The sequence below is a fragment of the Haemaphysalis longicornis genome, unplaced genomic scaffold (genome assembly GCF_048455015.1).
Source record: "Haemaphysalis longicornis isolate Haplotype H1 unplaced genomic scaffold, Haemaphysalis longicornis Haplotype H1 scaffold_1, whole genome shotgun sequence".
Classification (NCBI taxonomy): Eukaryota; Metazoa; Arthropoda; class Arachnida; order Ixodida; family Ixodidae; genus Haemaphysalis; species Haemaphysalis longicornis.
In genome coordinates, this window is record NW_027526203.1 from 235,022,821 (window position 1) to 235,041,836 (window position 19,016).

The window sequence follows — 19,016 nt, forward strand, 5'->3', positions numbered from 1 at the left end:
ATTACCTCCATTCATGTCAGTGTTCGCATCTGATTATTTGCCGATGACTGCTGAAACTTTAAAACCTAACAAATACAGAAAATGAAATAATCGTAAGCGATAGTCCGACTACGAAAATACATAAACGCTCTAAGCCATGGCTCATGGCGTCAAACTGGCATAGAACTGTACTATAGCGAGTAAAAAATAACTCTTACAGCATAAACTACGGATTTACAACTGAAAGAACTGAGGACAAGTACCTTGTTTTGGCAATTACTTATACCATTTTATGGTCAAGACATATTGAAAGCATTTGTGCCTCCGCTACACGAAAACTTGGTTACCTGAACCAATGATTGAAATCAATGCCCATAGAAGTAAAGCTTCGGGCTTTCGAAATGCTTTCAAAACTCGCCTGTGCCGTCTAGGGTATGACACCTTTTTGACACAAAAATATACAGGGACCCAAACGATACTACAAAGGGCTGTATGCTTTACTGTACGCCTTATTTTTAACAAATGTGTAGGGGACTGATTAACCACAACCAACTATGCTTTAAAACAACGCTACAACTCTAGAGATTGGAAAAAATATATAGTATTACTTAAGTGGACACATCGGCTTTCAATAAAAATTAATCCTTCTGGCTACATTCAACGGTTGACATCTCGATCACGCAGGCAATCGTTATGCGTAAAACCTGCCACGAAGAGGGAGTCGAACAGCTTGCTTGCTGAAATTCCGATGCCAACATTTGCCGATGATGTACTATGCTTCCAGTCTTCAGCGCTTCAACTGTGGAGTCTCTGTGCACACCGGGCGCTGTGCCGTGTCTGACCGTAAGCCGAACGCATTGCAGTATGTTTGAGAATTTATTTATTTATGAGTGGAAAAACCCGCTTTTTGAAGATCTTTTTCCCGTTTCTTGTTATTTTGTGAAGCGCTTAAAAAGCGGAAAGCATATTTACGCCCAAGTTCAACTGTTGATTTTCCCCCTTGTGGTGTCCTGTTTTTGGCTGTTTTGTTCGCATCGTTCGATGGTGGGTCGTGTATTCTTACGGGCTTTTCATAATTTTGTACCCGTCTGCTTGATCTTGTATGACTGTAAGTTCTAAACAAATCAATAAATCACGGTGGCGCTTCATGTTCTTCTGTTCCCCCAAATGTCGGGTAGGGTGACCACCCAACTTTGGTCCAACGAATCATTCTGTTGCTCAAGTTAATGGGGAGACGATCTTTCCCGGGTTAGTGAGGAGAACGTATTGAGTATGATAAGGACTGTGCCTCGTGAGATGAGTATGTGCGGAGAAAATTGTTCTTGCAGACAGGCGTACGTGCCATTCTGTGATAAGATCGTCCTCTCCACGGCCCGGCATACAAGTTGCACGAGTGGGATTTCTTCCAAACTAGTGGAGCAGCGTAACACCTCGACAGCCTAAGCAGCTGTTGGGCTTTGCTGGCACGCCGCTGCAGAGGCTACAGTAAACCGGATGAAGTTGTGCTTGAGGCGTTCCGTGAGAACGTTCGTACGGACAGATTTTATTCGCCGGAGCCAGGCATTAATATCATTTCATAAATAGTGGGCCATCATTTCACTTGGCACTGAGCTGCAGGCTATAATATTGTCACGAAGCCAAGGACGACGCAGTTGTCTTGAAGAAGGAACAAGTCTATTGGAGCGAACTTGTGCTCCCCTAACAACTCAAAAGAATACAGAGGCGGCGAAGCAGCGGTCAACAAAGTGACGTGCGCAGACGAGTGTCGGCGAATCGCATGCCACGGCATCTGCTCTACGGGAATTTATCACTCGGGGGGAGGGTTTCTCGAATAGTCGCATTGTATCCAGAACACTGTAGATCAACGGAGATTATTCTAGGCTGTTTACGTTAGTGCGGAACGCTCTCCCTATCAGAAGAGATAACACATGCGGCACAGAAAGAATGGAACACGCGCCTCCCTTGGCACACCGACAACACCGATAACAAAGACCGGCGCAGCCGGGCGGCAAAAGCAAAACACAAATAAACACCAATGCATGGTTCACGGCAATATAAAAACCCGCATTCAGTCAGAATGTCGCATGCCTCGACATTCATTTGCTACACGCGTGTCAGGCGCACTTAAATATTTACTTGGGGTCTGTTTACGTGTTTGGGATGCCAAAGCATGGTGGCTTCCTTTGGCGATACTTAACAAGGACTTCTTTACTGCTACATCGCGTTCGCGTGCTTTTTGTCGGTTTCATTTCTTCTTCGTTTTGTGGCTCTCCTGCTGCATTCTTCCCTCCTGCGCTGCGGCCATGTTGGCTGACTGGCGTGGTCGACCGCGCTTATATACGCTACAGAAACTGGCGGTGCGTGCGACACGGCACGAATCACTTCGGCAGGTGGACTTCCCCACAGTGAGCGCTCTCCGTGGCTGGCGTGCACCTGTTCTTCCCACGGGCCGTCACGTGCACCTGATGATGATGATAATGATGATTAGTGGCTTTCCCTTTGAATCGGGGCGTCGGTTGTCAGCAACCGACTTGCCTGTTTTATTACGTTTACTTGCCCTACTCCCAGCTAACCTATAGATTTGCTTCCTCCCTCCCATCTCTCCCTCTTTTCTGTTTTAAACTCATCACCTCCACCCCCCTTTTTTCTCCCCTCGCTGTTCTAAATTCTCGTCCGCATGATTACTCCGCCTGCGTACCCATCCCTTCCCTACTTTTCCTCCACCACCACTCCAGTCGCCTCTTCGTCACCTCTATGGCCTTGAAGTTGAGGTTCCCCCTCGCCCCAAATCCCAAAGCCTCCGCCAGCGTCGTTTCCCCCTCACCCCGCGGTGGCCGTATCTCTGTGCAGCTCCTGACAATATGGTCTATTGTTTCCCGATCACTGCCGCAACATGCACACGTTTCATCCTGCTGCCTGTAGCTACCCGTGTATGCCCGGGTTCTCAGGCACCCTGCCCGTGCCTCGAAGAGCAACGCACTGCCTCTCGTATTGCCATAGAATCCCTCCTTCTTAATTTCCCGTTTCTCTGCCCTATAAGTCTCCAGGGTTTTTTTCGCTTCCATTCTCTGTGCCCACTTCGTCGTCTCTGCTGCCTTTACCTGCTTTTTAACTGTTGTGTAAACCCCGCTTTCCCCTACCGACTTTCCGTACCGCTTGGTCAGCTGTCTGGTCCTCCGTCTCCACCGCGTGTCCACGCTCCTCAAATACAGGTACTTAAACACCCTCGCGGCCCATTTTTCGTCCTCCATGTCACGAAGTCGCTCCTCAAACTTTATCTTGCTCTGCGCCTCCCTCGCCTCGAAAGACGACCAGCCCATATCCCCTTGTACCGCTTCATTTGTAGTTTTACTGTGGGCCCCTAGGGCCAATCTGCCTACCGCCCTCTGATTTACCTCAAGGCCCGCTTGGGTCTCTGACTTCATGCACAGAACCGAATTAGCGAAAGTTAATCCTGGTACCATGGCCCCTTTCCAGACTCCCCTTACCACCTCGTATTTGCTGTATCCCCAGAGGGCTCTATGCTTCATTATAGCCGCGTTCCGTCTTCCTTTCGTCTTAAGGTGAGCCTCATGCGCCTGCGTGTAATGTTCGCTGTTGTTCAGCCATACTCCTAAATATTTATACTCTTTCACCAATGGTATTTCTACTTGCTGCACTGATACTGTTTTGTGCTCCTCGCCGTCATTAAAGACCACGATCCCCGATTTTTCTCTGCTAAAGGATAGCCCTAGGTGCGTTGCTTCTTCACCGCATATATCCATCAATCCCTGCATACTTATCCGGTTGTCCGCCATCAGCAATATGTCGTTTGCATACATTAGTCCCGGAACCCGTTTTTCCACCACCTGCCCGTTTTTCATGCAGGATAAGTCGAACCCCATCGTGCTGACTTCTAGCTTCCTTTCTAACCCCGTCATGTAGATCATGAACAGCAGCGGAGAGAGAGGACATCCTTGTTTCAAACCCTTGTAGGTGTATACAGGCCTATTGTATGTTACCCCCTGCCACACTATCTGCACTTGGTTCTCCCGGTATAGCTCCCTGAGTAAGCTAATGAATTCTGCCCCAACTCCCTCGTCCTCCAGGATACTTCAAAGCCGCTCCCTGTCTACATTATCATACGCCGCTTTAATGTAAAGGCTAACCACAAAGGTCGGTTTTGCGTCTTCGCCACCTCTATGCATTGGCTTACCACGAATAAGTTGTCGTCTAGTCTTCTGTCCTTTCGAAACCCATTTTGAAGCTCCCCCAATATCCTATTTTCTTCCACCCACTGCTCTACTTCGAACTTCACTGCCTGCATTGCTAACCTGTACAGCACTGACGTGACGGTTACTGGCCTATACGAGCTTGGGTTTGTCCTGAGTCCTTTGCCCTTGTACACTAAGTTCATCCTGCTCATTTGCCACGCGGCCGGAATTGCCTTTTCTTCTATCCTTGTTCGGATGGCTTGCAGCAGCTTTCCCTTGCTCTTTGGTCCTAACTGGTTAATCAACTCCATCGGTATCCCATCCGTGCCTGCCGCGGTATTCTTGGGGACCTTTTCCTCTGCTCTTTTCCATTTCAGCTTGCCCCCATCTATCTCCAGACATTTCGGCCTACCCGCCGCGACATCTCTGTGTCGCTGCGGGGCCTCTTCATCCACCTTCCCGAACTTCTCCGTGATGATTTTGTGCAGGTATGCTATTGCTTCCTCTCCCTTGAGCATCTGCCCCTGCTCGTTTTCTATAGTACCGCCTTCTGTGGGACTCGTACGTTTCCCTAATGCCTGCACATGGTTCCCATTGGCGAGCCTATTTCCCATTGGCGCCGCCCTCTCATGCCCAACGACGCAAGTACTAAGCACACCTTTAGTCAGCCTGGATCGTGCAGCTGCCGCGGCGTCGCGGTAGCGTGCTCGTCTCGCACCCCGAATGCACGGGGAACGTACCAAAATGGCTTTTCAAAGACATTAACCTACTTTGGTTAAAGGAACGTCCCAGATAGACTTAATGACAATCCGGGCTTTTGTCGAATTTTATCATTTGCTCTGTGGCCTTCTTCGTACCATCGACGGTCGTTTAGCGCATCCGACACTTAATTAAAGAGGCCCTGCAACACTTTTTTCAACTTTTTTTGAAATCTTAAATGCATGCAAGAAGTAGTCACCAACACATCTAGTACTTAGGTTAGGGGGTCGCAAAGTACCTCGGTCAAAAATTGGCGCGCTCTATGCCCAGAGATAACTCAGAAAAAGGATTTTTCTCTCTTTTCCGGTCTTGGCGTTCGACCGCTGGATCTGCATCATTGCAGCGGTGTAGCGGCTGTTGGCCGGCTTTCCTTCAGTTGCAGCAATCAACGCATTCGATAGCCACTTCAAAAAGACAGCCACAAAAGCAAAGCAGAATCGGAAGGCGTATCTGCTGCGACGAGCAAATCACGCAGTGCCGCTCCGTGCTTTCGCAGTGCTTCCAGACGCGAAGGAAAGAGTGGAAGCGTTTATCGGAAGTGTTGCAGAGTCCATTTAATGCGAACGGTCGACAACGACGCCGGATTTTTCACCGTGATGCCAAGATGTGCCAAGGCACCTGCGTGTGCCATAACATTTTTATGCTCCATGATTTATCAATAATTGGAGCGGCGATTTCAGCCCACCTAGTGGTATAAACAATTACTTCGTGGAATGAGAGTTTGTTTTTCACATGAGGGATAGAATGCTTTCGCATTAAAAAAGTATGACTGCTTACCGGAGAGTTGAGACGGGGAGGAATGCCGGGCGCGTGCTCCAAAAGCTAAATGGTGCGCAGGACACATGGTTTCCCGCGGGAAACAGGACGATGCATCCTTCGACTACTTATTTGGTGGTGTACGGCTCCAGTACAAATGGCTCGCAAGTGCGTCAGCTGTAGCAACTGAATAAATGTTATGCCCACGACAAAGGCTGTGTACGTGACAAGGATGACGTGAAGATTCCTTTGCTATGGCAACACGCCCGGTTGGAAAGAAACCGCCGACTATACCCGCAGCCGCTGCAATTTCTTTCATGAATACAGAAGCACAAAAATGTTCCTCCGGAATAGAAGATAGGGTAAGCTGAAGTTACAAAAGGAAAGTGAATAAAAGGAAATCATAGTTATGACTACAAATCTCAATGACAGAATTTTCAACGGGAACGGCTGGGTTCAAAGTCTGCAAGTGGCCATCTCTGTTGTATTCGCACTGAATAAAAAGCTGCTTTTAAAATGCACGACGTTAAAACGGAAACAAAAACGGCTCTCTTGGAGGGAAGGAACAACGGAGTGAAGGCGGCATAATTTTTGCTTTTTCGCTAGTTTGTTGTCATTGCTGTTCTGATGTGAAACTCTAGAAATTGCGCTCACGTGGTATTTTCTTAACATTCCTCCTTCCTGATTTCTTCTACGTGTCTCCGGAATCGGTTCCACGTTTCTTCCGTGTGTCTGTCCCTCACCACGCCGACCACCACAAAGTTTTGGTTTTCCAGTTTAAACTGACTTCGTTGCTGCTTCGTTTTTTTCTTGCTTCTTCTTTTTCCTTTTCTTTCGGTGTCTGCCTCCTTAACTCCCCCCCCCCCCCCCCCTTCCCAACCAGTTTAAATTTTGGTGTACCCACTGTAATAGGTTACCTCCTCGAGTCTTTTGAGACCCTCATTCATGGTGGACAGGAAAATTGCCGGGGCACTTGAAAGGCCGCACGGAAAGCGCTTGCACTGAAACCGCCCAAGGCACGTGTTAAGTGTAAGAAGTTTTCGGAAACCTTTATGCACGTGCAGCTGCTGGTATGCTGTCTTCAGGTCTAGCGCAGTGAACACCTTTCCGCCAACAAGCATGGCGAAAACATCTGAAAGAGGAAGTGGTTGGCGCACGTTCTGTGCGGCTGGGTTGAGGATGACTTTATAGTCTCAAGAAAACTTGAAATTGTGTCTCGTTTTTGAAAACGCTACCAGTGGCGTGGACAACTACATTTGCAGAACTCCTTTCAGGATCGCTTTTGCCCTCGGACACCCAATTTCCTGATCAAATGGGCCTTTGAATGCATTAAGAGTTGTGCTTCCCTTTCAAAATGCCGGAGTGATTCCCTCCTTCATAGCAATTCCTGGTAGACATTAATTAGGGCAATTTTTGAGAAGAACATTTTACCGTACCTTTACAAGTGGGCCGTTTTCTGTTGTGCCTCGACGTGAAACCACGCCCGAATTAATTGCGAGCTGCTCCAGCAAGTCTAGACCTAAATACATGCTGGCGCTCCAGGTGCGACGAGGAAAATGAACGTTTTCTTTCGCCATTCGCACGGCGACGCTGTAAGCTCTTTTATTTACGCAAAGGTCCGCCCATACGTATTCTGTTTCAGTGAACACGTTTCCAGCTGTGGCTGTTGAGGTAATGCGGCGTAGATTCTTTCGTTGGTAATTGACACAACTGTCCAGGGTATCAATGTGCATTCTTACAGGATTTCTTTTTATTGACTACTGATGAGATATGGCTCCCGCGACTGTTTAAAGGGGCCATGCAGACAAAATACGCTCGTTTTATTCGAAAGATTTGGAGTTTTATAGCGCCCCCAGAGCTTGTCCGACAGCAAACGATACTTTAGACACTGATAAATTAATAAATTAAAGTTAAAATTTTGATTCTCCCGCCAAATCGTCTGTTTCCTGATGTCTGCGATGACGTATACGGGCAAGTACTCAAGCGAAGGTAAGTATGCCGACTATACTCGGTGACAACTGAAGAACGGCACCGGAAGTTGCCGCTGTGCCTTATAACCGTAGCCGGATGTTTCTCCGGGCGGCGCAAGTAGGGCGTTACTGGGAATATTTTGAACATGGCGTGAGCCGTTCCCGTGATTTTTTGGACTTAATATGCTTATAAACGACTCCAGTGACGACAAGAAAACTGCGTGAGACAAGGCAGACGATATCACGCATTCATAGCAAACCCCTTTCAAAACGCGCGCGCACTGACGTCACGGATCCGGCGCTTTGGCGGAGTGATACACTACATGAGGTGGTGCCGTTCTTGAGTTGTAACCGAGAACAGCGGAATGCCTTGTTTTCTGACAGCCTTCCTAGATGGCGCCACCATGCCACTCGGGACCACTTGTCCACCCTTGTTTTGTTTTTGACCGGATTTGTGCCTGATTAATGTTTGGTACTTTTGATAGTACTCGTTTCGTGAAACATTGGGTATGCTCGACAGACAGTCACAATAGACAATGTCGCTTATGCCAGTTTGGCAATGTAAGCTGACCGCGTCGGTCGGCTGTTCAACTATAGCCGGCATTGTGAACGCAGTACGCGCTTGTGCTTATATGTTTACGTGTGCGTTCGTAACTTCCATTGTTTACCCCCCCCCCCCATTCTTGCTGTTATAAAAATAATATACATTTAATTTAAGGGCAAATAGATCGTTCTTCTAGCTGACCCCTTTTTAATTTGGATTGGAGTTTGCCACCCGCAGCCAAGTGAACAGCTGCCCATAACACGTCACAGGTTCTAGTGCGGTAAATGAGCTAGTGGGTCGCATGGCCATTCCCTTTTCTCCTAATTATATAGCCTATTTGAGTGAAATTTGCTTTAAAAGTGTAGTATGTGTTATTGTAACAAGGCAATCTTTCGAATGAACGAAACTTGCATTTTGCCTGCATGGCCCCTGTAAACCGTGCGGATTGATGGACTCGATTACAATCAGTTCGGGCAAACATTGGGTCCAAATAGGTACACAGCATTCTTCAAGAATCGTGTCTCCGTTAACAGGGCGTGCGCTCCTATAGGCGCGCGGAAATAAATAAACACGTTCGTGTTCATCCCTTTTCTTTCCTTTTCCCACGCAGTGGCCATGTTTCACCAATCAGTAAAATCCTGACAGGGTTATCACAGACGAACATTGAGAGGGCACCCTTCCTTCTCACACATGTCTTGTCAACGTCAGTGGCCCTTTCTTCCCAGGTCAAAGGAATGTTAGGACCATCGATGCTGAGCACCAACAAAGCGGGTAAACACCCGTGGAAGCTTCCCTTGCCTACACGTCCAGCGACCCGCCGATCAACGCGTTAAAGTGTTCCCGGACCATAAAAATCAGACGCTGCCGGCGCATCGCGCACATCAGAGGAGATGGGTTCCCGTAGAGTTATTATCAATCGCGGGGTCATTTTCTATAACTGACATCTGTATACAATCAATAGAATAGTTTGGCTTGCCGAAGTGAGAAAAGGCTGACCACCGGGTCGTGTGCCCGTCTGGTGGTCGCAACAGGGCACACATTGGCACACCCAAGCAGGTTTGTTTACGTCGAAGTTTGACGCACTCGTTTTGCATGTGTTGGGGCAAATTAAACCTTACGACGTGGGGATGAAACGCTATCCGAGTTTTAAACGTTCGAGATTGTAGGTTTTGCTGATAGTTTCGTATTCTTCAAAGAAAACGTCGTCTGCATGCGGATAAGGGCAGGCTGGAACAATTATGCTGTTCACACATCCAAGCCGCGACACTGGGAGCACCTTGGTTTTTACTTCCTGTGATTCACTTTCTTGCCTTGAGCGTTCACAAGACCGGCAGCTGTTTCTTGGTCATGGCTTCAGCGGATCTAAGCTCATTTTATTTCCTTCTGAATTTTCCCGAACCCTTACAGAATGGTAGAGTGCTATCTGGTATTGCCTTTTAATCCTAATACAGACGAGATAATGGCATCAACACAGTCTACTCTTGAGTGCGCTTTATGCGTTGACCATCCCCCAGTAGAGATAGAAGCCCATATTTTGCCGCAGTACGAGTTCTGTCCATGATGAAGGGAAGAAAAATATGGACTAACTGAGAGGAGATGTCGCACTAAGCTATACATGACTTCCTTTTCGTTAGCAAGCTTAGCATGCAAATTAGTCTCAATTGAAAAAAATAATAAGCCGCTGGATATCTGACTCCAGGCGATAAAGAAAGCATACCAAAACGCTGACGCAACGCACGTAGACGAAACACACTAATCTTATTGTTTTTCTTGGAGCTTTGTTCCTGTATTGGCTAGGTGGTCACAGTACACTCGTTAAGTTTGTGGACATGCGCTATTGTTTCTAACGGTAGTATTTTCCGGCCTCCAAAGTAAGCCGCGAACGGGTGGTATGAAACATATGAGAAAACACTAAAGAGAGACTGAAAATGGTCTGTTGAAAGATTTCTTGGCAACAGCACCCTTCATACGGAGATATAGTTCGATCATGTGTAATAGTGGCCGTCACTTTTCATTGCAGAAATTCGGGCTTGTTGGTGATAGAACCGTCGTAGCGCCCGTCTAGTGTAAATGTTTTTTTCTTGTGTCCCCGTTTTTCTTTGCGCTTTCTATCTGTTTTCATGTACATGTCACACCAAGATTATGGTGAGGGTGTCAGTGCCACGTTACTCGGAATTTCGTAATTTGCACGAAAATTGGCACTTCTTGGATGGCAGTTCTTGCATCGTGTCTCCACTAAAATACCTTGACCTATTGGTCATCTTCGATTCTCGCCTGGAGATGTGCATAAGCTACGAATGTAAAATGACCACCGGGAAATGGTGCTTCAAGACAAAGGCGTTGCGTATAGGTTACAGGTAGCAAAAGCTTGAAATTTAAAAGTCCGGAAAATCACCTGCCGCTTCATTCCGGCTTTACGACAGCTAGCGACATAGTTTTGCTTGTTTGCAGTGGTTGGCGGAGTATGTAGTGACACATATATATGCAGCTGGGTCGGCACCGCGGCAAAGCAAGGTTTTTGTGGAAAATGAGTAATGCGGTGTCTTAGGCTCATCGGTAGAGTTGTGGCGGTGCTGCATAGAATTTGAGGCTTAAAAAAAGAATGTGCTACTGTCGACCGAAATGAATCACTGCGTTTCGTGTCGATGCCCAACTGCGGGGGAGACCAACATCCACGGCATTACCCTCTTCAATGGTCAGAGGCGTGTGTCTTGGTTGGCTTACAAATGACGCACCTATTGTCTTCAAAACAGGCAAAATGGGCGGCATTTGTACCAAGCTAGGAGTCCATGTCGACGCTAGATTTTTGGTCTAGCGGCTGATGGGCGGGGCACTGGATACCACGAAAGGATATATTTCATGCCAGTGAAGATAGCAGGCCTGTCGTTGGCGTTCCGGCAAAGCTGCATGACTTTCAAGATGGTAAGGCATGAAAGTAACGGCTGTTTGTCTAGGCTATCGAATGCGTGTACACCGGCTGATGACGCGGAGAAGCCTTGAGGAAAAACATTGGCCCCAAAACTAGACAGACTTTAGACACTCCCGTACACTCCTCATTCACGGCTTTGCTCCAACGCACGACACTGTCACCGGTCATCGCAATGAATGCAGGTAATTGACCGAAAGACCGCCTGATGGGGAAGCATGGTCAGCACAGAGGGATTGCATGGTGCGATACGGTCGTGTTGGATTCCGCATGCAAGGCACAGTGCAGAATGATTTCCCCGGGAAATCGTGTGCGCAGTTTCATCATATCTGATGACACTGCGCACACGACAACTGGAGTGAATTCGCCGTATACGGTGCTTTCACTCCATTTTATAAATGCTGTGGATAATCTGGGCACATCGTGACGAATCATGTGCACTTCCAAAGTATGTCGAATTTTCCTGCACTATTGCACAGATTACGTCCAGATAGTGCAAAAGGAACCTATAATTTGCCGTACTCAAGTGCTGAGTAGAACACTCCTGAACGGCTGCTCACCGCACCAAATCGTTATGCCTAACAGCAACGCAAACAACATGACACGGTAAGACGAGAGGGCACAAACACAGCGCAGTGCTTGTTCCCTCTTTTCTTCGTGTGTGGTGTTTTTTGCGCTGTTATTGGGAATAATGTACCAACTCGCCAAATCGTAAATACAATGAAAAGTTACTGAATAGCAATCAATGTATAAAGCGAGCACCTGTACGTCGACGAAATGGTTTCACAGAAAAGGTTGGCAAATGTTGTAGCCGGAATCTGCACAAGTAAGTGTGGAAGCGCTATTAAGAATGTCAAAGAACTGCGGGCACAAAGTAGTGTGAATGGCTGCGGCAGTTTGCGGTCACTAATTTTCTAAAAGAAACAATAGACCAGCAAAGAAAGGACGCCGCCTTGAGTAGTGGCCGCTCATTTCTCATGCCCGCGTGTTTTCTTCGCTGGTTTATTGTTTCTCCTGGGCCATGTCCCAAAAAAGAAGACGAAAAATAAGAGTAAGATTTTTTTTTTGCAGGGAAAAATAAATAACGAATAATAAGAAAAATGATTTGGCGTTAATATTGCTACTGATACATCAAATGACATGCATGCTTCGCGCCGCAGTAAGAAAACGATATTTAACGCATACGTCTGGATTCAATTTGGTATTTAGGCCATGGAGAAGGATCGACATTTGGGCGAGTTGGTATTGGTTGAACATCTTTGAATAACAGCGTAAACACACAGACACTAGCGGAGGAAAATGACAGGACGACGCTGTCGTCTCGTCATTGTCTTCCGCTAGTGTCTGTGTGTTTACACTGTTATTGGAAGATGTTTAGCATGCACATGGATTATAAAACTATCAACATAGGTTATAAATAGCCAAATTTGTGTCACAATTTCTGTACTATTGTAAATATTTAGCCCTTGTTATTCAGCAGCGTTGTCATAAATAAAGGTCCTAAATTCGGTATTTGTTAAAAAATTTCTCCCACCTCCCCTCACGGGAACCCCTGTGTAGATGCGACGCATAGGGGGTTCCGTTGTTGTTTCCGTTAGGTTGATTCTCCCATCGCGTGAAACGTGCCGTGAACCCCCTGCCGCGGCTATGACGCAACGTGGCGCGGCTATGACGCAACACAATCCAACACAATCCACTTTAATCCAATTCAATCCAATCCAATCCACTCCAAGTCAAGCCAAGCCAAACCAATCCAATCGAATCCAATCCAATGCCCCTCGCGAGAGAGTGTTCGCTATCGGAGAGGAGAGGGGGTGAGCGGCGGAGAGCGCAGCTCGCGCGGCGAGGAGAATGGGGGAGGGGTGTGAACGGATAACAACAACACCGTATGGAGGGACAAGGCGAGTGAATGAGATGCAGTCGCATCTAAAATAAACTGCTTGCGAGGACTATACGCTGAATAAAGTGCCCGTGAAGACAAAACGCAAGTTTGGTTCATTCGAAAGATAGCCTCGTTGCTACAACACTGCCACCACTTTTAACGCGAATTTCATGCAAATGAACTGTATGATTAAGAAAAAAGAGAATGGCCGTGCGACCCACTAGTTTATTTCCCGCATAGAACCTATGGCGTATTTAGGCAGCTGTGGTATTGGCTGAGGGCGGCAAAAGCAAACGCAAGTTAGGCACGGCTTATAAGCTTGCAAAACGAGCTATATGAGCCTACATTTAGGACATATTCTTTTTATAGATGTAACAATGGTGGAGAAACAATGCAAGTTACGAAAGCACACGCCAACATAGAAGCGCCAGTGCGTACTGCGCGCACTATGCTCGTTTTATAGCTGCACAGCAGTCCAGCGCTTTGGGGTTGTGTCACACGACACTGGCTTATTGGCGTAAGCGACATTGTTTTACGTGACCCTGTTTGCCGAGCATACCCAATGTCTCACGAAACGATTGCTATCGACCGTAAAAAAAAAATAAGCCAAGTGCAAATCCGGTCAAAAACAAAGCGAGTACGGAAAGCGGGCCTGAGCGGTATTGAGGACGGACGGTTAACGAAGCAACAAAAGACGTTTCGTCGTCCGCTGCATCCCTATAATAGTCAACATACTGAACATTTGCTTCCAATACCTGCCCTGAATACGTAACCGCTGACGTCACGAAACACACACGTCGTTTGCTGCCGGACAAGCGCAGGGGCCACTATAAAACACCTAACCTTTCGTATAAAACAGACTTGTATTTTGTCTTCATGGCCTTTTTAACAAGTAAAGAATTAAGGGTGAGTCAAGTTGTCCGGCCCCACAAATGATTCAGTATTGGAGCTCTGGATTGATTAGAACTCCTCAAAAAGGACCGGTAGAGTATATAAAGCAAACACGTAGATAACGCGTATTGGAAATTTTCCGTGTACTAATGTTCGCATTTTTTTCAATACCGTTTCATTTTATGGCCCTCTCATTAATAGCTCCTTGTACGAAGCATTCAGCAACAAGGCGACATGTATTCCCCTTTGGTTTGAATTACCCACCAAAACGTTGTGAGGAGGAGCAGCGTGCTCCGTACCTTCACTTCGCTTCTTTTTACCTCGGTTACGATCATACCTCTGCGTCCTCATGCCTCTCTTTCCACAAAATCTGTGAGCACTTTACCACGTAAGTGACTGATGCCGCAATTAGAACTACATCGCGATTTTAATGAATGTGGGTACCGCCGCAGACGAAACCACCGCACCACACATGTCAAACATGCCAAGCCACAGTTTGTGAAAGACAAATGTAATACAATAATAAATATGAGGTCAGTACAAAGGCACACGGAAAAGCGGCTGTACAAAAATAAATATTTGGCAAAGGCACTGAAGACTGCTTACGTGTAACAATGAGCAATTATTATAGTCCCGCGGGTGAAACGTTTTCTAGTGCCGTTTCTACATGAAATAAAGTTACTTCCTCCTCTATTGACCATTCTCTTGAAGCATCTGCAGGTGAAACTCACCCCCGAAGCAAGTTTTCCTAGATGATAGCAGTTAAATAAGGTTTACCGACCGGTGTTTCTGCTCTAACTATGGATTACTACTTATTTATACTCTGCTTTTTACTGTGCCAGAGGTACTTCGTTTCAGGATGCAGTCCCACACCACAGCCACAAATATTTTAGTATAGAGAAAAAATTCGGGATAAGTGTGGTTTTACGCAATTTTAGTGATTGTGGTTTAACGAGAAATATTAAGCGATATCGGATTTTATTCGAAGACGAGGGCTGCAATTATACCTGGGTGTGTGTCAGTAAGTATATGCGTACTGGCATTGAGCATTGTATTTCGCCTGCTGTTGCATGCTGTTCGATGAGAATTTGTTAGTTTTATGAAGAGCGAAAGTTTAGCAATTAATTTTGCAGTTGGCTGTTAATTGTTTTAAAAACCTAGCTTAAAGGAGTTCTTGCGATTTGCATAGCTTTGTTTTATCCTTTCGCTGTAGGAGGAGGTGCTTAGGAGCTCAGACCAAGGGGTGCAAACCGCCCTGTTCAATAGAGCTGACGAAGCCGCCACCGGCACAAGCTGGTGGCCACTACAGCCCATTAGACCACAGAACGCTAAATAAAGTGTTTCTCTCTCTCTCTCTCTCTCTCTCTCTCTCTCTCTCTTGCTCCCTGAAATAAAATTTCTAAATCGTGTCAAAATATCCCATCCATTCGGACAAACGCCTCCTATTAGTAAAGTCAGGGATGCACCACCACACAAAAATTAGTTCAGTATTAAACGAGGTCGGAGAAAGCCGTTAGTTATGCACCTTGGTGGTCCCTTCCAAGGAATCAGAGCGTTGTGGTCAACGAGGATTAACACAGCATGGTTCACAGGGCGCGTGCCTACATGGTTCTTTTAGAAAAGCCAGAGCGCGCGATTATATATGCTTATCCGAAGCTCTGCATGTATACGCGCCGTGGTTGCGGTGGTCCAATACCTCGACTCTGGCGCGGCCGGTCCATCTCCGCCAGAGGAAGAAGAGCGACGGCAGAAGGATCGCCAGCAGCGCCAGAAGCGTCGAGTGGCGGGTGTCTGACGCCAGGAGCCAGGCCAGTGTCCAGATGGTAGGTCGCGACGACGGCAGCGAGCAGGTGTCCATATCTACCGGGATACGCACGCTACGGGCACTTTTCGCGCCGCCGCGTGCTTGCCGAAAATGCGGGAAGTCAGTTGAGTGCCAGCGATGGAGCGAGCGGCACGTTTACCCCCTCTCTCTTCATCGCAGACTGCTTTATAGGATTGCACGCCGGCCCAAGTGCGTAATGACGCTCGCTCAAAGCCTCTCGTGTCACAGCGCCGAGTAATTCCTAGCCCTCTCTCCCCACTCTGTGACTCTCAGTGAACCGAAAGCCGGTCTCGGAACCCGTGCAGATAAAGCCTGTATACACTCTGTGGCTGCAGGCGTCGCGAGCGCGCATGTTTTTGTTCTCGGCGTTGAGCGGTCGGTGCCCCACAAGGTGAAGGAAGTACAGGCCGAAAGTGCGCGTCACAATCGCCTCCAGACGAAACGTTATATGCAAGGTGGCAAGGCTATGCACATTTGTCAAGCGAATTGGATTTCCAAGTTTCACTTATTTTCATTTGTTTATGTATACTGCAGACCTAAGGGGTCCAAGCAGGGTGGACACTTTGCACGAATCCCAATATGCATCAAAATAATGCAGTTAATTCTAAATAAAGCTCGTGAATGTGATTCACGTAAGTGCTCTGAATCAGATACTAGCCTTGGGAAAAGGAAGGCATAAAAATTATCTGTTTCTGCAAAACTATGGGGTTGGCCCATGTGAATGACCGTGTCCTGTGTGCCACGTTAACAGGAAAGATAAATACGGGGACGGGCGAATTAAGACTACGCCGTTTCGCAATAAAAAAATCGAGCCGTTTTTCGCGTTTTGTAAATAGAGAGGTGAATTGCCGGATGGCTGTTTGGAGCACAGAAATCTACGTTAGTTTGGTACTTGCAACATTCGTTAGCATTCTGTAAGTGCTACGCATGTGGGAGTATTTGAGTTTGTTTCGCATGAAAGAAAAATAATTAGACAGCTTTACAGTGGTTAAGCATATATATATATATATATATATATATATATATATATATATATATATATATATATATATATATATATATATATATATATATATATATATATATATATATATATATATATATATATATATATATATATATATATATATATATATTGCACAGGTGTTTATTAACAGGCAATGGTAGCGTTCCAGATGATGATAGTCAGGTAGACGCCGAGGGGAATAGCCAGAGCTATGATCCAGGTGCAGCGAGCTCTCCAAGATTGTGGCGCGTTTACAGCGAGGCCGGTGCTGTATCCTCGCCGTCTTCACAGTCCCCATTCGATGCATACCCACATGGGGCATAGTGCGTCCTTCGCCGTGACCAATATACTCTCACGTGCAGCTTTCCCGCTCATGGCAGTCCTTTCAACAGTGATTACTCTGCAATGTTTTAGCGAAATGAAAAGTTCTTTTGCGCAGCTAATATTTGGGGTGAATATATATATATATATATATATATATATATATATATATATATATATATATATATATATATATATATATATATATATATATATATATATATATATATATATATATATATATATATATATATATATATATATATATATAGCGAATCAGAATAGGAAATGAGGGGCTCGTTGAAATACGACCGAAATAAGGGTTGGCAGTCAATACAACCTCAGAAAACAAAGGGGAGGATATGGTAGGTCATTGAAACAGATAAAAAATTTGGAAAGAAAGAAAGTGGAGAAACAATGCCCAGCATTTTTTCTCCACTTTCTTTCTTTCTTTCCAAATTCTTTATCTGTTTCAGTGACCTACCACATCCTCCCCTTGTTTTCTGAGGTTTTCTTTACTGCCAACCCTTATTTCTATATATATATATATATATATATGTATATATATATATATATATATATATATATATATATATATATATATATATATATATATATATATATATGCGGATGCATACTTTTTCGTGTTCAGTATCCGTTCAGATCAGTTCAGATCCGTTCAGTATTCCTTACATCATTGATATGTGGTAATATGATATCAGCTATTCTAAACTTAAAGGGACACTGAAGTGAATTTGTCAAGCTCCCGTTTTTGCTTGCACTGCGTAGACTGGCTCAAATTAGCACACTTTTCATCGTTTATCCGGTTGACAAATCGGTAATTATTTTACAAAGCGCGAAAGAAGAAAAACTACCATGCGCGGTTTGCGGCGGCCGCACCAACTAAGGCTGTGACGTTGGGAGGAGGGGCGCCGTGATTGGACGATGCCCAAGGTTAGCAATCACACAAGTTTCGGTTTCGGTTTCGGTTCTGTAAAACATAACCAATGGCGTTGTTGGATGGGCATTCTCAATATCTCAGTAATCATCGTACCGCGCTTCTGCCATGTTGTCGGCTGTAAAATGCACAAGATAAGCCTCCCAGGACGGCTTGTAGTCGTAGCATTCACTAGCCGAGACCTACGCAGTGCATCAACGCCCTCCGCGTACCCGCAGACGCCCCAAATGTCATGCGCTTTTCCCCCATATTTGGAGCTTGCCTCCCTCATGCCTGTATCGTAAAAAGCGTGTTCGCACCAGGCCAAGGGTCTGTTCATTCTGGCCTGTGCCCACTGCCTGCAAGCAGTCGGTGCTTATGGCAACAGCACGCCAACGAGAACTCGCTAGCGCGCCAGTGCCAGCCTGCGCGCGCTTTGTGAACTAGTTTGTGTAGCCATGAACGTTGCGGCCCAAAAAAAGGTGAACTCAATATAGAAAACATCGGCGGAAAACAAAAAAGTTAACTTACAAAAAAAAGAAGCACGTACCCGCGGGGATTCGAACTCGTGACTTGCAAAACATGTGCGGTTACATACGTGGCGCCCCAGACAACTAAGCCAGGGAGCGGCACGCGTAGGCCTAGTTAATATAGGGTATATATTGTACAACCGGTTTACACTTTTATTTAGTTTTGGCATTTCAAGCAGCTTAGGTGACTATTTGTTGTACTGCGATCGTGCAGTAAGCGTCGCCCGAGTTTCCACAGTAGCTCACGTCTAGCAATTGCATTTCGTAGACGGAAAAGCGTTCGCAGATGCGTAGTCGTGCTGTTGACCGCTGTGCTTGTTCGCCCAGCGCAAAAAAGTGCTTCCCGCGCCCTAGTTTTACGCTGTACGGTAAAAATATCAGTTGATTTTATTTCCTTAGTACCTATATTGACTTCGCTGACTCTTCTCCCGCCTTCAAGAGGCCTTATATTTTCCTACTGGCGTACCAGTCAGCGAAGCGTCGCATGTGCGCTTGTG

At 46.2% G+C, this 19,016-nt stretch overlaps 1 protein-coding gene across 1 annotated transcript in view; it reads right to left on the reverse strand.

Annotated features, from left to right (window-relative positions):
- Positions 1-15,979, reverse strand: part of LOC144142860 (cholesterol 7-desaturase nvd-like) — a 32,357-nt gene extending 16,378 nt beyond the window's left edge. Inside the window, exon 1 of the mRNA XM_077674673.1 lies at positions 15,597-15,979. Within this exon, the coding sequence (XP_077530799.1) occupies positions 15,597-15,758 (162 nt within the window). The 5' untranslated portion in view covers positions 15,759-15,979. The remainder of the gene's footprint in view (positions 1-15,596) is intronic.
- Positions 15,980-19,016: the final 3,037 nt, after the last annotated feature.